We start from the raw sequence: 22,991 nt of genomic DNA on the forward strand, positions 1-22,991 counted from the left end.
GTTTCCAAAACAGTTTTATTTTTTGAAGGAAGTCACCAAGGAAAATACATTTGGGAATTTCTAATAGTTTCCAGTGAAAGCAGCTACCAAAGTGGTGCTGGTGACAATAAAAATTACTGTGATGGTGAGAGCCTTCATCAGTTTCTGTTCCTTAAAATTTTCATATTGAAAGTACAGGAAAGGTTTCTTATTCAGAAACACTAATTTACAAATTACATTTGTCAATGTTCAGAAAATTATGCCATTGTTCATACATACTCAAATATATACTTCCATTTTTAAACAAAAATAACACAGCTAATAGAAGTTAGGTTAATTTCTAACTCAGTAGTACAAAAAGTTGGAAAATTTCTGATGAAATTTTTCAAATAGAATGTTTGTTTTATTTGTTTTATTCCTATAGCCTAGTTCTTAGAGTTACAATCTTCAATGAATAAAAAAATGCTTTTCATATGTGCAATCACAGAGTTACTAAAAAAGTAACTGAAGTCTTTAAACACCAAATTTTGTTAGCAGATATTCCTTCAAAAGCTGAAAAAAAGTCCACATTGTGGATTAAAATTGCACCAAGTATTTAACTGAAAATTTTTGGTGTTTTTATAGATGTTTAAAAATTTTTGCAGTGGGTAATTTGCGTGTTTGTAATCTGCTAAGTGATTTCAGTATTAATCCTTTATTAATGTTAAGAATGCTAAACTACTTCTTCTGTTTTTGTATTGAAGTCTTGTTAACATCATTGGTACAATAAGTGAATGTACCTGTATGTCTGTAGCCTGTTTTGCATTTTGAAGAGGTGAGCAGCTTGTATGTCACCCCAATAAGCCACTCAGAAGGGGGTCTTACAAGGTGGTATTTATGGTGTGGTACATTCAGAGTCTGATGCTGTACTTTTTAAATCTAGAAACTTAATATTTATCTATATTCCTGGAGATGATTCATCTCTGGAGAAGAGGCTCACAATGTTCATTACAGAGTAGGTTATCTGTAAATCAGTATACCAATTTTTTTAACCCCAAAGGGGATTAGAATAGGAAGTTGATTGATGATGCCATTTTTCTTTCAGTACAAAGTATACTAAAAATTCAAGTTGTAATCCACAGATGCTTGGTGAGTAAAGGTAGTTAATTAGAGGATATTACAGCCTAGTGTCATCATCCAGTCATTACTCAGTACACAGAATCTTTTCATTACCTTTTGAATCATCTTATTTTTTGTCTAACTAATCCATCTTAACTTCCATTTTTGGGATACCAAGCTGTGTTTATCAGAATTATAGTTTTGTCTTTTAAGCTAAACTATAGATTGATTGCCCTGTGATTATCATAACACTTTTTTCAAAAGATGGAAACCACTTGCTTTTTGTTTTCTCCAAGAATAGAAAAAGAAGACGTAATTGGTTTAGAGAATTAAGTTAGGTAGAAGAGATATTTTCATTTATGTCTTTTGTAAAGCTTAAAAAAAAGTTTCTATAAAGAAGGGTGTTCTAAACGAAGTCTTAAGTTCATATGTATGTTTTGTCTTTCTAGCTAGAGTGTCTCAAAGCAGTGAATATTACTTTAGTTAATACATAGAGAATGACTTGTATAGTATCTATAAATATTTTTTAAAAAATATTTGAATGAATGGATCCCTTTTCTTTTCCTGACCTAGATATGTTTTCAAAATATAAATAGTATACATTATTGTCAGACTCCCTTGTTTTTTCAGGAACGGTTTGAATAATACCTGTGCCTATTGACACATATATGAATATAATAACAAGGGACATAGATTAGCTGTTTATGTGTTTGTTTGATAAATAATAATGTATCAGGTGCCTTTGCCATTTGTTAGGTCAAAGAATTAGCTCTACCCTTAGGGCTAATTCTTGTAGAGAAATACAAAAAGAAAATATGAGATATTCTTTTCCTCAAAGAATTTATAATTCATAGGGGGCACCAGTATTGCACAGTACATTTGCAATAATGGTAATACCTAACATTTGACAAGCATTTTATGGTTTTACATTCCTATTTTCTCAATTAATGTTTATTAAAAACCTTGTGGGAAGCAGGTGAGGCTCAACTGATAGAGCATCTGCCTACCACATAGGAGGCCTAGGGTTCGGTACCCAGGGCCTCCTGGACCATGTGATGAGCTGGCTCACGCACAAGGAGTGCCATGCCATACAGGGGTGCCCCATGCACAAGGAGTGTGCCCTGCAAGGAAAGCCACCCCATGTGAAAAAGTGCAGCCCACCCAGGAGTGGTGCTGTACCCACGGAGAGCTGACAAAGCAAGATGATGCAACAAAAAGAGACAGATTCCTGGTCCCCCCTGACAAGAATGCAAGTGGACACAGAAGAACACACAGCAAATGGACACAGCAGACAATGAGACAACACGGTGGGGGGTAGGGGAGGTGGAGAAGGGGAGAAAAATAAATAAATCTTAAAAAAAAAAAACTTGTGAGGGAGCAGATGTGGCTCAAGCAGTTGAGCACCTGCTTCTCACATGGAAGGTCCCAGGTTCAGTTCTCAGTGCTTCCTGAAAAAACAAACAAAAAAACAAAACAAATTTAAAAAAGAAACCCAACTCAGAGAAGCCATCGTGGCTCAGTGGTTGAGCACTGGTTTCCCACACATGAGGTCCTAGGTTCAATCCCTGGCCCCCATACCTAAAACAAACAAACCAAAAAATCATACACAAAAAAACTCATGAAGTAGCTAGGAGACCAACACCATCCTCTTTTCACAAATGAGAAAAAATCATTGACAAGTTCCACTATTTTTGCCTATCCTTCCAATTAAATACTATTGAAAACCCTGAACATTGTATATAAAACAAATAAACCTATGAAGACTCTGAAATGTGGAAAGGAGGAAGACCAACTAGGGATCTTGGGATGAAAAGAGTGACATGCGGTAATTTCCTTAGGTTTTCTATTTTGCCTCGTATAGCCAAGATTGGGTGCTAGAGAAGCAGGCTACCAGTGAACACCAATGGGAACAGGCAAAAAGTCCCAAGAAAAGCTGCTTTCTCTGGCTAAAAGAACAGGAAAGGGACAGCCTGTCAAGGCAGAAATCTTAAACCGTCACCGCTCTACCACAGCCAAACACCAGTAAAACGTATGCCCCATACCCATGAATGCCAGTGAAGTGTGAGTGGAAAACCTAGACTGCCACCCTCTCCAGGCTATGATAAAATGCCTCAACCCTCCATATGGTGTCAGGGAAGGTGAATGGGGAGCTGGGGATTTCATTCCTGTCAGGCACTAAGAAAGTCTACCTTCACAGTGTCAGTGAATGCCATATGAGGAGACTGTACTTCCATCCCTGGAACCTCAACAGAAACCAGGCATCTCCTCACTGCCCCACTGGGGTGCTGTCAAAGGAGGCCTGGTGGAGAATCAAGACTTTAAGCACTACCCAGGGGTAACAGCCATTTCTCTGTGGTTTCAGTTAGACCACATGGGGAGCATTAGTGAGACACTTCTACTCTTCCCAGCAAGAAAGCTATCAGTGAATCCCAGTTAGAAATCCCATCCCTTACCAGCTATAACAAGGGGCTCCTTCCCTAGCGTGTTGTTGGGAGGCCCAGGGAACCTGGACTTACACACCCACCTGGGTGTAAAAAGGCAGTGTCTCCCTTTCCTCTGCCAGAGTGGTATCTAAGGAAGATAGTTAAAATAGAGAGTTTAAGTAAGATACAGAGTCTCATAAGGTAAACACAAACTGACAGGGTTTCAATCAAAAATCACCTGTCATACCAAAAACCAGGATGATCTCAAATTGACTGAAAAAGACAATCAATAGATGCTAAGCTGGAAAAGACAGATGATTGCATTATCCAACAACAGTTTTAAAGCAGCCATTTTTTAAAATGCTTCAATTACAGATATACTTGAAACAGATGGAAAAAATATATATAAGTCTCAGCAAAATAAAGAGGGAGCAAAGAAATAAAAGATATAAAGAAAAACTAAATGGAAGTTTTAAAACTGAAAAATTATAGGAACAAAATAAACTATGAATGGAATAAACAGCAGAATGGGTGGACAAAGCATCAGTGAACTGGAGGATAGAAAGATAGAAATTATCTGATCTGAATATCAGGGAAATCCAACAAAATCTAATCAACATTTATAGAACATTCCATCCAACAATGGTAGAATATACATCCTTTTCAAGAGTTCAAGGAACATAGACCAATAAAACAAACCTCAACTAATTTAAAGGAACTAAAATCATTACAGACTGTTCTCCTATCACAGTCGAATCAAAGTAGCTATCAATAATGGACAGATTAAGAAAAATCTCAAATGCTTGGAAACTAAACATACTTCTAAATAACCATGAATCAAAGAAGAATTCTCAAGAAATAAAAATGAAAATGAATATATTCAGCATATCAAAATGTGTGGGACCAGCTCAAGCCATTTTGAGAGGAGGCTTAAGACTTATTTATTTTTCTTTATTTATCCGCCCTCCCCCAGGTGGTTCTCTCATCTCTCTGCTCATTGTTTGCTTGCCTCCTCCAGGAGGCACCAGGACCTGAACCCAGGACCTCCCATGTAGTAGGTGGGCACCCAAAGGGTTGAGCCACATCCACTTCCCAAATACATCTTTATGTATTTTAGAAAAGAAGAAAAATCTTAAATCAGTCATCTGATTTAAGGTGGAAATCTAAGTTTCCACCTCAGGAACCTAGAAAAAGAAGAGCAGAATAAACCCAAAGGAAGCAAAGGATGGAAATCATAGTGATGAAAGTGGAATTGCACCCCGGGGCACTTCCAAGAAAAATGAAAATTTATATTCACAACACAAACTTGTATATGAAAGCATATAGCAGTTTTATATAGCCTTCGGTGGGTGAATGGTTAAACAAACAATGGTCCATCCATTCCATTCAATACTATTCAGCAGTAAAAAGGAAAAAGCTATTGGCATATATAATATCCTGTATAAATCTCCAGAGAATTATACTGATTGAAAAAAGCCATTCCTAAAAGGGTTAATTCCATTTATATAAGATTGATATAATTCAGTTTACATATTGCATGACTCCATTTATATAAATTCTTAAGATTATCAAATTAGAGAAATGAAGAACAGATTGATAATTGTCAGGTTAAGAAGAGGGAGTGATGGGCAATGTGGTTATAACTATAAAAGGGTAATATGAGTGATTGTTGTAGTGGTGGTTGTGATGGTGAAGGAAATGTTCTCTATCTCAGAGATATCGATGTCAGTGTTCTGGTTGAGATATTATACTATAATTTTGCCAAATATTACCATTTGAGGAAATTGCATAAATTGCACAAAGAATCTCTCTGTATTATTTTTTAGAACTGCTATTGAATCTACTTATCTCAGAAATTTTAATTAAAGAAAAATGAGTGAATTGGAAGTTACCTTTTGGTGAAATAAGTAAGAATGAGGTAGTTATATATCTTATAAAGTTTGGACTTAATTCTTTAGATAATAAGGAATTGACAAAAGTTCTTGATTACAAGGTTTCACAAAGTACATGACCAGAAAATTATTCTGATCATGGTATGTAGAATAAATTGTCTTCCACATAAAATTATGGTATATGATGGTATTTCAAAAATACTCCTAAAGCATCTATGTTTGGAAATTATTAAAGGAAACCCTTCCAAAGAGAATTGCGGTTGCCTATTTATTAGTAGTTAAAAAGTAAGAGTGTTATGAAATTAAATGTAATCCTTCCATTTAATATAGAGCAGCTAAATCCTAAAACTAGAAGTACAACTTTAGCAGAAATTTATAGATGTGCTTCCTTTTTAGGAGTGGGTCAATACCTTGGTAGCGTTTGTAAGTACATTGTTTGGATCTCTGATTATGTTCTCCCATTGGAACAACATTATAAATGATGGCTGTATTCCTTAGTCACAGATCCCTGAGAATCTGAAGAAAGCTTTGGACCATCTCCTCAGACAAATAGATCGTCCAATTAATTTTTCATACAACAGGTTTCACAGACCATGTGAAAACTATCTATGAATACAAGGTTTGAGAGAACCCTAAACAAAAAAAGTTTCAGAATATCTGTAACGATTAATTTCAATATAATCATCTAAATCCAGTTACCTAGTGAACATCTGTTTGCTTGCACAGAACCTATGTAGCCACCACATGGGATCCGAAAAGAATTTTTAAAATATTTTATATTGTAAGATGTTTACAATCTAGTCCAAAAAGCAGGATGAAATGATTAATTATTTAGAAGTGTCAGAATGAGAATAGGGTAGTTATGCTTTTAAATTCACAGTATTACTACTGTTGTAAATTGCCTCAAGGAAACTTCCTGGAACCAATATACCATTGCCTTTTTTGATCATGGGACTATGAGGAGGGAAATATAGTTCCTTGTTTATAAGTAAATAAGTAAGTAGCAAAATGAGCTAGGAAAACTAGGGACTATCTGTGTCCATCAGTAACAAATTCGGACTTTACACTGACTGGACCCTGTGCTATTGCAGTGAAAACATGGATACCCTACCCTTACAGAGTTTACAGTGTGAAAGAGGAAAAATTGTTCAGGGGTAGAATGAAAGAACAGCTCACAGTGGGCTTAAGTGCAAATAAAGTTCATGGTGTAGGTTACATTAGGTAGTGAAAGGATATTTGTTTTGTTTAGAAAAATTGATCTTGAACAAATTATGTAATCTTTTTGAGCCTCAGTGACCTCATTTGTAAAGTGGGGTAAATAATGGGTAATGTAATAAGGTATTGGATGCAGACCTGCTAGTTATTAGGTTCTAAATAAATGGTAGCTGCTAATATGGGTTTGAAAGGCTTCAATAAAGGGCGAGATTAGGGTGCTCAAAAAGAAAGAAGTAGAGTATTAGGCAAAATACAGAGACAGAGCATAGTATTAAGAAAGGCAAGATGCACATTACTTTGTTTTCAGTGCAGTAGGGAGACTTGCCTGTCTAATATAAAAAAAAATGTTTTGGAAGATAACGTGTATAGTTGTAAGCAATGTTTCTCTTTATAAGAAATTGTTATGTTTTTCTATTTTCTTGGTTGGTCTCGAGTATTTTTTTTTTTAATTACAATAACTCTAATATGGGGCATTCTTTTATAATTTAAAAACTGCTGGCGGCGGACTTGGCCCAGTGGTTAGGGCGTCTGTCTACCACATGGGAGGTCCATGGTTCAAACCACGGGCCTCCTTGACCCGTGTGGAGCTGACCCATGTGCAGTGCTGATGCGTGCAAGGAGTGCCATGCCACGCAGGGGTGTCCCCGAGTAGGGGAACCCCACGCGAAAGGAGTGTGCCTCGTAAGGAGAGCTACCCAGCACGAAAGAAAGTGCAGCCTGCCCAGGAATGGTGCCACACACACGGAGAGCTGACACAAGATGACACAACCACAAAAAGGAAACACAGATTCCCGTGCTGTTGACAACAGAAGCGGACAAAGAAGATGCAACAAATAGACACAGAGGACAGATGGGGTGGGGGGGGGTGGAAGGGGAGAGAAAGGAATAAATAAATAAATCTTTAAAAAAAAAAAAAACTGCTAACATTTACTTGTTATTTTTTCAGAGATTGGAAATGCCTATGCTGTTTTAAGCAATCCAGAAAAACGAAAACAGTATGACCTTACAGGAAATGAAGAACAAGCTTGTAATCACCAAAACAATGGCAGATTTAATTTCCATAGAGGTTGTGAAGCTGATATAACCCCAGAAGACTTATTTAATATATTCTTTGGTGGTGGATTTCCTTCAGGTATTTCAATATTAATTATACATATTATATTCTATAAAGTTAAAGATTCTCACCTCCAGTTACACTATTCAGAGATTTATCTACCTGTTCTCCTATACTTTTTCATGTAGGTAGAGAAAAGTATTGCTTTAGACTACCTTTCTCTAGAACATGTTTTTGTCTGTTTATTAAGCAGTTTTATTAGATATACTTACATACATTTGTTCTATTCAAAGTGTGTAATCAGTGGTTTTTTTAATAGCTGTTAAAAAGACCTATATTGTAAAATTGTAAAATAAGTAGAAAAATAGATTGAAAGAAATTACAAATTTTAGAAGAGAGTACAAGGCCAGGTTATATTTACTATAATCAGTTTTAAGAAATAGATAATATAGCAACAAACATTTATAAATGTAAATAAAATTTTAATAGAAATTAATTATAACAATTCTTATTTTTATATTATAGCTCTAAATGTTGGACATAATCTCTAAAAATGAAATAAATTATTGGTTTGGTTATTTAATTTCCATTTAGTCCATAATTCTTTATGGAAAATCAAATTCATATTTGGGAATTCTTCACATCTTATTGGAATGAATTACAGCAGATAACAATATGCCAACTCATAATTTTATGAGGCAGAAGAACTCAAATCTTTTTCAACAGTAGTCATGCTAAATCATTATTGTTCCAGATGGGTTATTTTAATTAATGAGTATGCCTAAGAAAGCGTTAAAGAAAAATGAATTACCCAAAAATATATCTCTTTTTCAGTCCTCCTCAATTAAAAGCAAATGTTTATTTTGTATGAAGAAACTTAGAGAATACTGATCAGAAGAACAAATTTGCTAGTTACACTGAGTAATTATTCTTCATATATACTATAATATTGTTATTTTACATTTATCTGCTCTACTCCAGCTCTTTTTTGGTTACTGTTTGCATAGAATCACTTTTAACCTGGTTGTGTCCTTAGGTCTGAGGTGAGTCACTTGTAGACAGCTCATATTTTTTTATCCATTCTCTCAGTCTATGTCTTTTGATTGTGGATTCCAATCCATTAACATTCAGTGTTATTACTGTAAAGGCATTACTTCCTTCTTCGATTTCATCCTTCGGTTTTCTGTGGTCATATCATTCTATTGTCTGTTTTATCCTTTGGTTTACCCCTCCTAATAATCTTCATTTCTCAATTCTTCTCCAAATCTCTCACACTTGTTTTTTCCTTTCAGGCTGTAGCACTCCCTTTAGTATCTCCTGTAACTCTGGTTTTTTGGTAACATACTCACTCTATCACATTTGTTTGTCTATCAAGACTTTGGACTCACCCTCGTTTTTGAAGGACAGCTTTGCCAGATATAGAATTCTTGACTGGCAGTTACTCTCTTTGCGTACTTTAAATGTATCATACCACTTTCTTCTCTCCTCCATGGTTTCTGATGAGAGGTCTGTACTTAATCTTACCGAGTTTTCCTTGTATGTGATGCTTTGCTTTTCTCTTGCTGCTTTCAGAATCCTCTTTTTTCTTTGATATTTGTCATTCTGAATAGAGGTGTCTTGGAGTAGGTCTATTCAGATTTATTCTGTTTGGGTGCATTGTCCTTCTTGGATATTGATATTTATGTCATTCATAAGGGTTGGGAAATTTTCAGTCATTATTTTCTCAAATAGTCTTTCTGCCCCTTTTCTATTCTCTTCTTCTTCTGGGACACCAATAATGCAAAGGCTTGTGTATTTCGCGTTGTCATTCAATTCCCTGAGACCTGTTCTGTTTTTTCCATTCTCTTCTCTTTCTGTTCTGTCTTTTCCAGTTCAGATGTTCTGCCTTCGAAGTCACTAATTCTGTCTTCAAGCAATTCAGATCTGCTCCTAAGTGCATCTCATTTATTTTGAATCTCATTCTTCATGTCTTTCATTCCCCTAAGGTCTGTTACTTTTCTTTACAGGCTTTCAGATTGTTATTTATGCTCTCCCAGTATCTTCTTAATATCCTTTACTTCTTTAGTCATATTTTCTATAAATTCTTTGAAGTGATTTAGGAGAGTTGTGTGACTATCACTGATTATCTTAAATACTACATCTCTTCAAGATGTTTGGTTTGTTCTTTTGGCTGGGTCATTTCTTTCTGTTCCCTAGTATTGCTTGTAATTTTCTGCTGATGTCTAGGTATATGAAAATGTTGGCAGATTTACTCTGATGGCCACTTTCTCTCTTACCTGTTGTTTTTGTGTTTTTTTTCACAGCTTTTCTTTGCTATTTGGTTCAAATTATTCTCAGTCTTTAAAATTGCCCAGCTTACATTTTCAAAATCGGGCCAGGGACTATAGTGGGTTGCAGATTTTCTCCCATGGGTTAGATACAGAGTGTGTCCAGTTTTTGTCCATGCAGAAGTGCAGATGGTGCTACTAGCACATCTTTCCACTGAGACTCTGCTGGCCAAATTCACTGAAGAAAAGCACCCCAACCTCCTCTCCCTTTTCCCTTGAAACAGCTGACAGGAAGAAAGATGTCTTTTCCCTTCAGTTGGCTGCAGTGAGCCAGGGATTTTACCCCAACTTAAAAATCTTGGGGGTGGGAAGCCCTTCAGGGCTGCCACACGGCTTGGTAACTCACATTTGTCATTTCAGCTTCTTCATCTCTCTGTCCCTCACCCTCCTGGGAGTTATGTACCACTCTCCTGGTCTACCAGCCCCAAAGCAGTTCCCTCAGACAGCTTTTGTCTTTTTTTCTGTTGTTTTTGTGAGCGTATTCATCTCTGCTTGTTAGTCTCTCACCATCTTTCCACAATCCTCTGGAACATTTTTTAATTAAAAAAAAAATTTTATATAAAGCTGAAGAGATGGCCTGTAAGTGGAAAGGCAAGGCACACTGTTTTAGGAAAGTGTGATGGGAGGTATCCTATGTCCTGGAAGACCATTTGAAATGGGTTCTTTGAAGATCATTGTAGATATTTATTATAGATTGCTAATTTGGATGTATGTGGAGGTACCATCCATTGAAATACAAAAAAGTTGATTCCTAGTGTATATATAAAGTAAGTCATTTTTTAAATTACTTTAAGATAGAAATAACTACTTGAGATAGGATATCAATGTGAAATATTGTAAAGGTACTGTCTATATGAACAGATTTTATATTACCAACCTAAGTAGTATTGAACTCTACTTATATTTACTCTGACTTATGTGGAAATTAATTTTCTTTGAGTAGCTTTTCTAACATTGTTAAAATTACAGCTCCAATCTTGTTTATAACTTTTATTCAAGGTGCTAAGTAAATATCTTATTCAAAATTCAGAGAATTTTGTGAAGTTAACAATAGAATTTGGCCTGGTGGCCCTCTCTGAATATTACTGACATGATTGTGCTCATTGATAGGCATTTTGTAAAATATCTTTGAAGGAAAGGAAGTGACTGAAAATATAATCTGTATTTTGACACATTGTAATACATAATTGCCTCCCAAAAAAATTATGAAAATCTTTTGACTTAAAATATGGTAAGAACAATCAGATATTTTGGGTAATAGTAAATTTTCTTCTTTTAGCTGATTTGCAGTTCTTTTGCTAGCTATGAAATAGTTTACCTGGTCAGTTGTAGCATTGGTCATGGTATCTGAAAATAACTTGAATATACATCAGTAAGAGAATATTTGAATAAATAGCATTATACCCATATCATAGTATGTTATGTAGCTGCTTAAAAAGTATCTTTTGATTTCTAGGGATGTTGGTGATACAGTATAAATGTGAAATGCAAAGTTTCAGAATAATGATCAAGGTTGTAACAACCAACCACAACAAAATACATTTATATATGTAGTATTAGGCAGGAAATCTTATTCATGTTTTCATAGAGAAGAAGAAATGGCTACCTTATTTTAAAGGAGAGAAAGCCTGGGAAGAATTATTCCCATTTCTGTCAACCTTTCACTCACATGAGGAGAAGGCAGTTAGCATCCACAATTCAAACAACCATGCATTATTTTATTAATTTAAAATTTTTAAATAAAAATGTGAAAGGAAATATAGTTTTTCTGGCCATAATTACTCTCCTAGTTTAACATTGGTTTTGATTTTCTAGGTAGTGTACATTCATTTTCAAATGGACGAGCTGGTTATAGCCATCAACATCAACATCGACATAGTGGACATGAAAGAGAAGAAGAAAGAGGAGATGTATGTTTATGATATGAATAGAAATTATAAAATGGAAATTTCAGCTCAGGAAAAGTATTTAGGGCCAATTGTTTTAGGAAGTAATGAGTTTTCTCTTACTGGTAGTGTTCTGTAGAGACTTAGAAAATCCCTTAGGGATATTGTGGGAGGAAGGGGTAAAAGAAATAAGGGTGGAAGATAGTTGAATAATAGGACCCGATTACATTTGGTATTCTGTGTTTCTAATGAAGATACACCTGCAGTGCGTGTTTTTGGAAGTAAATTTTTATTGTTAGTCCTAAAGAATTTAGAAGTAATTGTGGAAAAACAAATTTGAAGTAACTTCCTTGTTTTGTTGCAGTTACACCTAATTGTATATAGCAACTAAATTCCATGACATGATAATGAAAAAACTTAAATTGGAAGTAACTTTCCTTGTCTTATTGCAGTTATACCTAATTGCATATAGCAACTAAATTACATGGTGTGGCAAAGTAAATGGAAAAAACAATAGAAGTTAAAAAGGCCTGGCCCCACCTCATGAGCTACCACATCCCATTCCACAAATCCAAGATAAAAATAGTTTCGCAGCTTACTTTCTATCCGTAGCATCTCTCAGTGTGTGAGAAAGAGAGAATTTATTTTCTTGAAAAAAAGAGCAAGTTATGTTAATGTTTTCCAAATAAGAATCTCCAGACTAAGGGCCTGGAAAGTTGTATTTTTAAGACTAAACCTAGGAGGTTTGGTATTATCAGGCAGATTTCAAAGCCCTGAACTTGATGATCTCTAATGTCCATTTCTATCTTTATAAATCTATGACAACTGTTGGATTATTGACAACTCCAATTATATAACAATTTGTTATTCTTTGTTATTTTTTATAGGGAGGTTTTTCTGTGTTTATCCAGCTGATGCCCATTATTGTATTGATCCTTGTGTCATTGTTAAGCCAGTTGATGGTCTCTAATCCTCCTTATTCCTTATATCCCAGATCGTAAGTAACTAAGTGAAGTTTTACAAAAATGAATTATTGCCGGTTTTTCTCTAGCTTCCTTTAAAGGGCGTGTACTGTTCTCAACTTTTAAATACCAATCTCCTGTTACTACAAATATACCAGATTAACAAACTGATTTAAATATTCCTGTCCAGTTTTTAAAATAATTACTCAAGGGACAAATGTGTACTGTTGTTAATTTATTTTTCTGTTCCACTGTGGATAGGACAGACATGTCATTAAAATTTGATAGCAATTTAAATTTTGATAGGTAATAAGCCAAAAAATATTTTAAAAGACAAAAACACTAATAATTGAACTTATATAGATTTGAATCATTAAGGGGGAAATTACTTTAATCTTCTGTTTATAAAATATTGATTATATAAAAGCAAAAGGCAAAAAAAAAAACAAAAATCAAAATTTTTTTGTTATGTGAAGTATTTTTTCACAATATAGTTTATGTAAAAATCAAGGCATGAAGGAAATTTAATCTGGCATCTATTCTAGACAGCTTTAGTGTAATGCAATGAACATAAAGAAAGCTTTGTTATATTGATAGTAATTTTATAGTATTAAAAATAGATTGGTTTAAAAATAAGAAATAACTTTTCCTAGATAAGACTTATTAGCTGAAAATTTAGAGAACTTTGAGAACATACTGTATTAAAATAAAACACTTTTATGACACAAATTTGGGCAATTTGAGATAATGTGAATGAATTACTACCAAAAATAACTTTTCAATTATCTTTTTTTGTTGTTTTTGTTAGCTTCATTTGTAGTAGCATAGCAGAATGTCTAATTTTAATTTTAAAAAATAATGATCATGTCATTTAACCAATTTGTGTTCATCTTATGTTTCCAAATTGAGTTTGTTTTTAGAATTACATGTGATAAAATTGCCTGGACAGAATTTTTTGGAGTAATGCTTCCATAACTTGTTAAGCCGCTTTTTTTCTGTTATTTTATTTTCTGAATTTGAAGTAAAGTTTACTTAAAAAAAAAATAATGATCATATCTTTTACAGTGGATCAGGGCAAACCATTAAAATGCAGACAGAAAACTTGGGTGTCATTTATTATGTCAACAAGGACTTTAAAAATGAATATAAAGGAATGTTATTACAAAAGGTAGAAAAGAGTGTGGAAGAAGATTATGTGACTAATATTCGAAATAATTGCTGGAAAGAAAGACAACAAAGTAAGTTTATCAAATGTTTAACATTTTAAAACTTATTCAGAGTCTTTGCAATTGTTTACTGTAGATTTTTCTGCTCAAGGAATGTTCTGGAATTCTCTCACTCATAATAGGGCTCAGTAGTTGAGATAGTATGTTTTATATACCTGTGGCCTAACACAGTATTTGGGACATAGTGAGGACTTAGTAAATGGTACTTGTGCTGTTCTTGTTATTAACAATAAATGTTTGGTTCAATGATAAGTGACTAATACCAAATTTCATTGCATTTAAGTTGTCAATTATAAGATTCATCATTGTTTTCTGTGTTACTGAGGAAAAAAATGCTGGCATGTGAACTATGCTACGTCATCAGTTTTAAGATTTATCCTATTTCAGAGTTTTTTAAAAAAAGCTCTCTTAGCATCAGTGAAATATGGTATTTTCAAGGTAATTTTCCATCTCTTTTCTCCTGATTATCAACTGGTAGATAATCTACTTTTGCCTCTTTTTGTCAGTTAATATTATTATTACTAGTATTAAGTTTAGGATAGCCAGCTCTCCCCTAAACAAAGATACTACTATCAGGTTTCTTTTCTCTTTTTTTAAAGATTTATTTTATTTACTTTATCTGCCCCTCCTCTCCCCCAGAAGCTTCTCTCATCTGTCTGCTCATTGTTTGCTCACCTTCTCCAGAAGGCACCAGAAACTGAACCTGGCACCTCCCACATGAGAGGGTAGTGCCCAATAGCCTAAGCCACATTGGTTTGGGGCATCTCCTGGCTTGTGTCATCTCCTTGTTGCAGCAGGGGCAGAGTCTAGCTTGTTTCGGCTGGAGGTGGCATCTAAGGTCATTGTGGCAGGAAGCAGCGTCTGCTTGTCTTTTTTTAGGAGGCAACAGGAGGAATCCGGGACCTCCCATGTGGTAGGCTTGAGCTCAAGGGGTTGAGCCACATCTGCTTCTCCCTATCAGATTTCTGACATAGATTTCCTCCCAGAAGTTGAGGGCAAAGGCCAGACCTCTTTTTGGCAAGGTCAAATTCTATACACCCCTGTGAGTTTGTCTTCTTATATGTAATATGGGTGATGAGTGGGAACGGAAATAATAGCTGTCATATGTATAATGCCTATTGTTTTAGTCACTGTCCCAAGTACTTCATGTATATTAACTCATTTAATCTTCACAATAACCTTATGATGCTATTATACCCATTTTACAGATTGTATGGTTTGTGAATGTTTCAATAAAATCAATGCAAATATTTTTAAAAATTCACAGCAGCCCTAATTTTAGGGAGAGCCAAAGCAAATTTGACAAAATGTAAAGAATTAGTCAATTAAGATAGAGTGTTTTAGGGCATTCATTATACTATTTTAACTTTTGTGTAGGTTTGACATTTTTCAAAATAAAATTAAACAAATTTAGTACATCGTTGGTTTAGAGTTTTTGAATGAAGATGGAAGTGGGAGAAGCTCAGTATAGTATCAGTGAATCCATTTATTGAATGTTTCATTTGCTAATTGGGATGAAATGATCTTATTTTTTTAAATTATGTCATCAGAAAGATTGTTGGCTAATGGATATTGTTTGCCAGTGTTTTTTTGTTTTGAAGTGACTTTTATAATACTCTTTAATCATCAGACTTTTAAATAAGTATCTTATAAAATACAGGCAATAATTTGAGGTAATGGAAAGAATATTAGGCTAGAAATTAGGAGACTTGGTTTAGAATCTAGACTGCTATTCATTAGCAGGCTGAACTTTATCTAACTCTCAAGTTCCTCATTTGGAAAGAGTCATCTGCAGTTGGAGTTTACAAATGCCTTTCCTCATTTATAAAAAAAGAGTAGAGTAAAGTAACAATATTAAAAAATTGGGGTAGAGTTGTTAAATCCCAGCCCGCCTGATTGAAAAAGGATCTTTTGTGGAGATCTGTACAAATGGAATGTACTCTTGGAAGTAAATTTTGAATGTGGTCCTACCTGTTGCGTATAAAGCAAATGTCCTCTACTTTGACCACTGTTTTCAAGGAAGTACCTGATTTTTGTTTGTTTGTTTGTTTATTCTCCTCTAACTGTTCCCATGCTTTGCAAATGTTACTTAACAGTGAAATGGCTAAGAGTAACATAAAAAAACAACAGATATTGCTCTGAAGAATGTTTGATTTCTAATCAATTTATTATTAGTACTTCTGTCCACAAACTTAAAGAAACTACAGAAGTACTTATTTATTATCACTATTATAACTGTTTAATAAACTTTTTTCCCTTTATTATGTTCTTCAATAAGGTTAATATATATATATATATTTTTAATTTAATTAAATTCATAAAATGGTTTTAAATTTTTATATTTGGGATAATTGACCTTAAACAGCAAAAACAAATACCAGCAGTATTGAAGAGCATATGATATCCTTAGGAAAAGAGGCCAAGGTGATGCTTCATAGTAGTGGTTCTTAAACAGCTAAAGGGGGTGGGAGGGTGAAAGGAAAGGGTTCCAGCCTGAGTTGATAGAATTTTATCTTTGTTTTTCCTTCAGAGCAGCTCTGTATTTATTTTACATGCTAGGGTTCAGATAAAGTTTCATTTAAAGGAAGATTTTTCTACTAGAATGACTTTTAGGTTCTTTTCAAAATATTTAACATATTATAAAGCTTCTGTGTAACATCACTAGAGTTTAAACATCTGTGTGATATAAATTATTATCTAATTATCAAAATATTTTTGTTCATTAACAGAAACAGATATGCAATACGCAGCAAAAGTATACCGTGATGATCGACTCCGAAGGAAGGCAGATGCCTTGAGCATGGATAACTGTAAAGAATTAGAGCGACTAACCAGTATCTATAAAGGAGGATGAACAGGAATTTTTATTTACCACTTTTAGCATACTCTTTATTTTTTCTTTAAGTAAATTTAAGTTTCATCATGAGAGCTGAAGGAAAAGGTTTGATACTAAAAACTAAACTGAACTGTTGGTCCCTCAAATCTTGGACTGTTTATGACCTACTGGCTCTTTTAAATAGTAAGAAACTGAAAACTAAAATTAGTATTTTAGTTGTGCTTCTGCAATTATTTTCATTTTAAAAGCTTATATGATTCCTAATTAAAAATGTCTCAAGAAAGGATTACCACACCTGTAGCAATTTCTGGTTTTAGTGATTCTCCATTTTTTTCTTGTAAATATATATGGAATGATCATTTTGTATACATACAGGTTTTTATTTAAATTCTTTATATGTTTAGCTCCGTGAGACACTTCAGCTTCAACTGATGGAATAAATGTTATATGACAAAATTACATTTTCCTTGTCAGGTGTCAGATGTGTGGAGTTTAAAACAGTGAAACTTTTTCAAAAGAAAAGGAAAAACAAAAACCATTTAACTTTGTGTATTCTAGCATTACCCGTTTAGAGGAAATTGATATTTTAAAATATTGCTATTCAAAATATATAGTGAGATAAATGAACTGGTGTAGAGTATCAGTTTGCTATTTATTTTATGAATTGCTAAGCCATGTGTAGAAATGAGATGCTATACTGATACATTTTAAAGAAAATATGTGAAATGACTATATAGATATTAAATGGAAAGAGTCTTCAACAGTAAATTTTAATTATGTTATTTGCAATTCCAATAGTTAAAATGTCCCCCTTCTCTTTGAAGTCTGTAAAATTTATGAAGAGGACCCACCTAATTTTTCTCCCTATGGAAATTTGAGTTTCTTAGTTATCATTAAAGCAGGATTCTAAAGTTAATAGATCCCTTTACAAACAAGTAGTAAGAAAAATTACTACTAAAATTAAGCTTTGTGCCTTTGAACTCTATTGCCAATTCCAAAACATCTGAATAGATTAGAGCACACTTACTGATCAGAGCATAATCTGTTTGGCCACATGAAACAGTGAGCAGAAATATAACAACAGGTAGAATAGTTTTTTGTAATAAGTCATTCATAAAAAATTCTGAGCTTAAAATCTATTCACCATTGAGTAATTCAATTTATCCTATAGGAATAAGCTCCTTGTAATTAAATCCATAATATAAATTAGAAAAGTAGCTGGAAACAGAAGTTTTTGGTGCCTGTATATTGAGTATGAAACTACTTGATTTTTAGTTTTCTGTGTTTAATAGTTGCACATTTTAATTACTTTGTTTCATACTTAGTAGAAGAGAACACATCTTTGGTAATTTTTCTGTTTATAGGAGAATATTGGATATAGTGGTAGTGTTCTTTTGGTTTAAAAATTACTTCTAAATGTAGTTAATTCATGGTATCTTCTCAATAAAACTGATAAAATGACCATTTTCCTTAAATAGTGGTCTCATGTATGCCCTTTTCCAGGTGAATTAATAGAAATGCCTGATTGAATTAGTAGGTTAAATAGCATAGTGTCCTAGGAAAACTGGACAACCTAACTTTCTTTTAGAAATGTGACCTTTAAAAAACTAGCAATTCTTCAAAGAAAATTATAATTTTAAATATTTCTTAAGTCTAGAATGAGTTTTTTAAAAACCAAGGTCATAGCCTTCTAATGAACTTTGAAAGTTCATATGCATCAGAATATATATTAAAATTCTAGTGAAAATTTTTCATCTATTTATTTTTTCAGTTCTAATGGGAAATTTATACTATTGTGCTTGGTACTTACGTGAACAGATCTTCTTGTTTACTGATTCTTTTTCCCTAAATTCCAGCCTTAAGGTAGTAAATGGAGTTAGCAAGTTAAGTGAAGTTGTCTATCATGAAGCCATACATGGCTTTTTGGACAGTATTGTATTTCAGTTGCATTGTTGCATCCCTTTCCATTTCACAAAATGTTAGGGGAAATATGTCTGATAAAATAAAATTCTCAAATAATTGTGGGAAATGAACTTTATCACATGCCGCATATTTTAAGCTACTTATCAAGGATGGAGATAAAGATTGGGTCCTTAATTTCACTCCATCATGATTAAAGACCCAACCCAAGTATCTTAGAATTGGGTAATTCTACAAAGGAAGAAGACCTTAGCTATCTTGAGATGTAAAATCTTCATGTTTACCACTCTCTTATAGTAAAAACCTGAAGATTTTGCCCATCTTTTAGCCACATAAGCTTTGCAATTTCGTTTAATAACTTGTACTGTTCATTTTAATCACTGCCTAAAAGTCCTCCGTCTCTGAGTATTTATTAGACTTTTCTACCTGGTATGTTAGAAGTTTGGCAGCAATTATATTTATTAATGTTTTACATTTTCATCCCAGTTTACCCACAAGCGCACACACAAACATTGAGGGTTTAGGGGAAAGGGAAATACTACCTTTCCTCTTTATCTTTTCATTTCTTAGTTCCACATAGACTGGTGCTAGTCATTTGTAATTTTTAGAATTTATTTTGATCAAGATATACGAATGTAATTCTTAACTTTGAGAAGTTTGTAATAAGTGAAAATAATTTATTCAGAAAAGATTGCACTTGAATGCTTAAATAAGGATCTATTTCATAATCACTATAGGCTTATTTATCATTTGCAAAAATCTGGTAGAGAAAAGTAAGATATGCCAGTGCATCAAACTACTCTGCTTTTGTGTCAGCTCAGGTGTTCATAGGAACAGGAATGTGGAATGCTGGCCCTTTACTTTAACTGAACTTCTATGCTTAATTTTTCTTTCTATCAAATCTTTATTTCCACTGGTAATATTAAAATAGTTACTGAGAGAAATGATTAACTTCTTGACTTTGGTTTTGGTATCTGTAATATTTTAAAATGCAGCTGTTATTTAACAAATGTCACATGCTAATATTACTTAATAATATATTCCTACATCATTTTATAAAAAGTGAATAAATCTTCCACTTGTGTTAAGGGAGTGAAATATTTCTTAATGTGGGCCACAAGACCAAATGAGCCATCTTTCTAGTTAAACAAGTATTATTTGAAAAGACCAAATGGTTCAGAGGGGAGAATTTGTGTGTTTATTTAGCTTCCCTACATGATGCTTGGCATTACTAACCATTTTCATACTTCTGACAATGAACAATAAATCCAAATTTTATTTTTCACGCCATAGCTGAAAACCCTTGTCTATTAGCCAAATTGAAATTCTTTTTAAAACAAAAACAAAAAAGTAGTCTAGAAATAACGTCCAAATTTTGTAATTTAATTTTTAATTATAAAGAAAAAGTGTAAAATGAGGCTCTTTAAGGAATTCTTGCATAGCCCTTAATCTAGAGACAGCACAGTCCTAGAATTCAGGCTACCTTTTTTGGTTTCATTACTATTAAGTAAATATTTTCATATAAATGGAAATGTTTTCCTCAAAATATTAATTCAAAACATACTCCTTATATTAAGGATTATTGTAACCACGTTTTATTGTAAATTCCTCTGTCTAACTTTTTCCTGTTAGTATGTGGATCCTTTTCATTTTATTTGATTATCTGCTGGTGTTGGGGCCAATAGATTTGTGAATACTTTGTGGATGTGTCCATGTATAGGTGTATATATATATATATTTTTTGTCCCCAGCTAATACCTCAAATGTGTAATTGTTTAATATATACCACACTATGTTTGCACAGAGCAGGGCTTCCTTTAGCAGTAGATATTCTTATTTCTAACTTTGAAAATCAGTCCACAGAATTTCTTTGTGATGAATTCTTTCTGTTGTGATCCTTTCTATATTTTTAATACAGACATTCCTATAAAAGGCCCATACTTCTAAAGTAATTTTATCTTTCTGTATATAGGAATCTGGAAATATATAGGGGTAAGAAGTGTTTCTTGAAAGGTTTTAGTTTTGTAAGTTATTATTAAAAATTGGGATTATTGGTTGCCAAGATGTCTTAACAAATGGCACCTGAAAAGTGTAAACAAGTCTCATTCATTTCAGTTCAAGAGTTGGGGCATTCTAATTCTCTACTTTATCATTTAAGAACACCATTAAAATAATAGAGATTTTCAATGACATTGGGAGTATTTTAATAATCAATTTCAAAATGAATTCTTGTGATTTGGATGACCATACCAAAGAAAAGAAAAATCTCATAAATAAATGATATTTTATAATTTATTTGTATTAAGAAATGCTTCTTACCAATTTTTCTTTTTGTTTTTAATTTGTTTTGTGTATGTGTGTTTTGGATTGTTACATAATAATTTATTTCTATTTAAAGTTTAATTTGTGTTTTAAAAAGGTACAGGTAATTTTCAAGTTGAGATGAAATTTTAATGGAAGCCTTGTATAAGTTAAATGAAGTAAAGCAGTAAGGAGATCTTACTTTATTTGTCTATGAAATTTTAATGGAAGCCTTGTATAAGTTAAATGAAGTAAAGCAGAAAGGAGATCTTACTTTATTTGTCTATAGTGCATTCAAAATTATACATTTAGATTTAAAAATGAAATGTCTGATTTGTAATATATTTAATGTTATATCAGACTTCTATAAAAATAAAATTTTCTGTGTGAGAACTGTTAAAGAAAATGGCATTTGATCTTTACTAATGTTTACTGAATGATTTATGATGAATTTTTGTCTTTCAGTCTGTAGCTTATTTCAATATATGAATAAAAAGGTCTGTTCTCACTGTAAAAGATTTAAATTTTTATCATGTTTTATATTTGTAAGGTGTCCATTCTTTCATTCAACAAGTGCGTTAAGTGCTGGGAATTCATCACTGAACAAAGAAGAAACCCTTAGGAAGTTTATATCTAACAAGGAAAATAAATGTCAAATAAGTAATTATAATTATGATGAGTCATGTAAAGAAAATTACAAGGTACAGTGAGAACATATATGTGAAGACCTAAACTACTCTAAAATGGTCAAAGATTATTTCTTTGAAAAGTAAAATTTAGCTGAAACCCAGAAGATGAGTGAGGAGAAGGCTAGAGAAATATTTCAGGCAGACTGTTACAAAAAATTAGTAAGGTCATAGGACTGTTAGAGAACTGACATAGGTTGTATAATGACATAAGGAAGACAGGATAGGGTAGAAAATTTAAAATTAAGATGGGGTCAGATCACATAAGACTATATAGACCATGATGATGAAGATATTCAGCTTATCCTAAGTCAGTAGAAAACCTTGGCATTTTTAAGGACAGGGTTATGTGATCAGATTTGAGTTTTTTAGAATATCTTTTTGGCTGCCATGTGGAGAAAACTGGAGTGCAAAAGAGAATAATTTAAAACGGGGAATTTTAGGATGTAAATATGTGACTAGAATAAAAATTTAAGAACAAAAACAACATTGGACTGTAGAACACAGTGAACCCCCTAATGTAAACCATGTACTGTAAATAGTACAATTATAATAATACTCTTTCATCAGCTGTAACAAATGTACCACACTAATGCAAGGTGTTAATAATGGCAGGAGGGGTATATTGGAACTCTGTATTTTCTGCATGCCTTTTCTGTAAACCTCCAACTTCTGTAATAGCATTAAGTATTATGGTTTGTACAGAGGATAGTGTATCCCTTGCAAAGATGTAAGAATTGGCTTTAGTTAAGTGAAGGACACTCCCTTGCATTCTTACAGAAAGGACTATACAGGGGAGGGGGGCAGAAGCAGGTAAATTTATAGCGTTGGTGGAAAGATGTCCATTTTCTTGATAAAACAAAGCAATTTATTTGTATCAGGGGTTCTTAACCTTTTTTGTTCCATGGACCCCTTTGCCAGGCAGGTGAAATCCATGGACCCCTTACTAAAGTCCACAGTATACTGTGTCTTATTTAATAAATATGTCACATCCACACCAAAACATCCCCACAAGAAAAAGGTTTTGTTTTTTTATTCCACCGCCCCCCATTGTTTGCATTCACTATCTGCTCTCTGTGTCCATTTGCTGTGTGCTCTCTGTCTGCTCTTTTTTTTATTTTTTTAAGATTTATTTATTTCTCCCCCGTCCCTCCATTGTCTGCTCTCTGTGTCCATTCACTGTATG

General features: G+C 33.3%; 1 protein-coding gene across 1 annotated transcript in view; it reads left to right on the forward strand.

The window, feature by feature from the left end:
• Nucleotides 1-21,635, forward strand: part of DNAJB14 (DnaJ heat shock protein family (Hsp40) member B14) — a 60,404-nt gene extending 38,769 nt beyond the window's left edge. Inside the window, exons 4-8 of the mRNA XM_004461954.5 lie at nt 7,554-7,739; nt 11,804-11,898; nt 12,762-12,871; nt 13,902-14,074; nt 16,792-21,635. Coding sequence (XP_004462011.1) covers nt 7,554-7,739; nt 11,804-11,898; nt 12,762-12,871; nt 13,902-14,074; nt 16,792-16,916 — 689 coding nt within the window. The 3' untranslated portion in view covers nt 16,917-21,635. The remainder of the gene's footprint in view (nt 1-7,553; nt 7,740-11,803; nt 11,899-12,761; nt 12,872-13,901; nt 14,075-16,791) is intronic.
• Nucleotides 21,636-22,991: the final 1,356 nt, after the last annotated feature.

Source organism: Dasypus novemcinctus, chromosome 1 (assembly GCF_030445035.2).
Source record: "Dasypus novemcinctus isolate mDasNov1 chromosome 1, mDasNov1.1.hap2, whole genome shotgun sequence".
Classification (NCBI taxonomy): domain Eukaryota; kingdom Metazoa; phylum Chordata; class Mammalia; order Cingulata; family Dasypodidae; genus Dasypus; species Dasypus novemcinctus.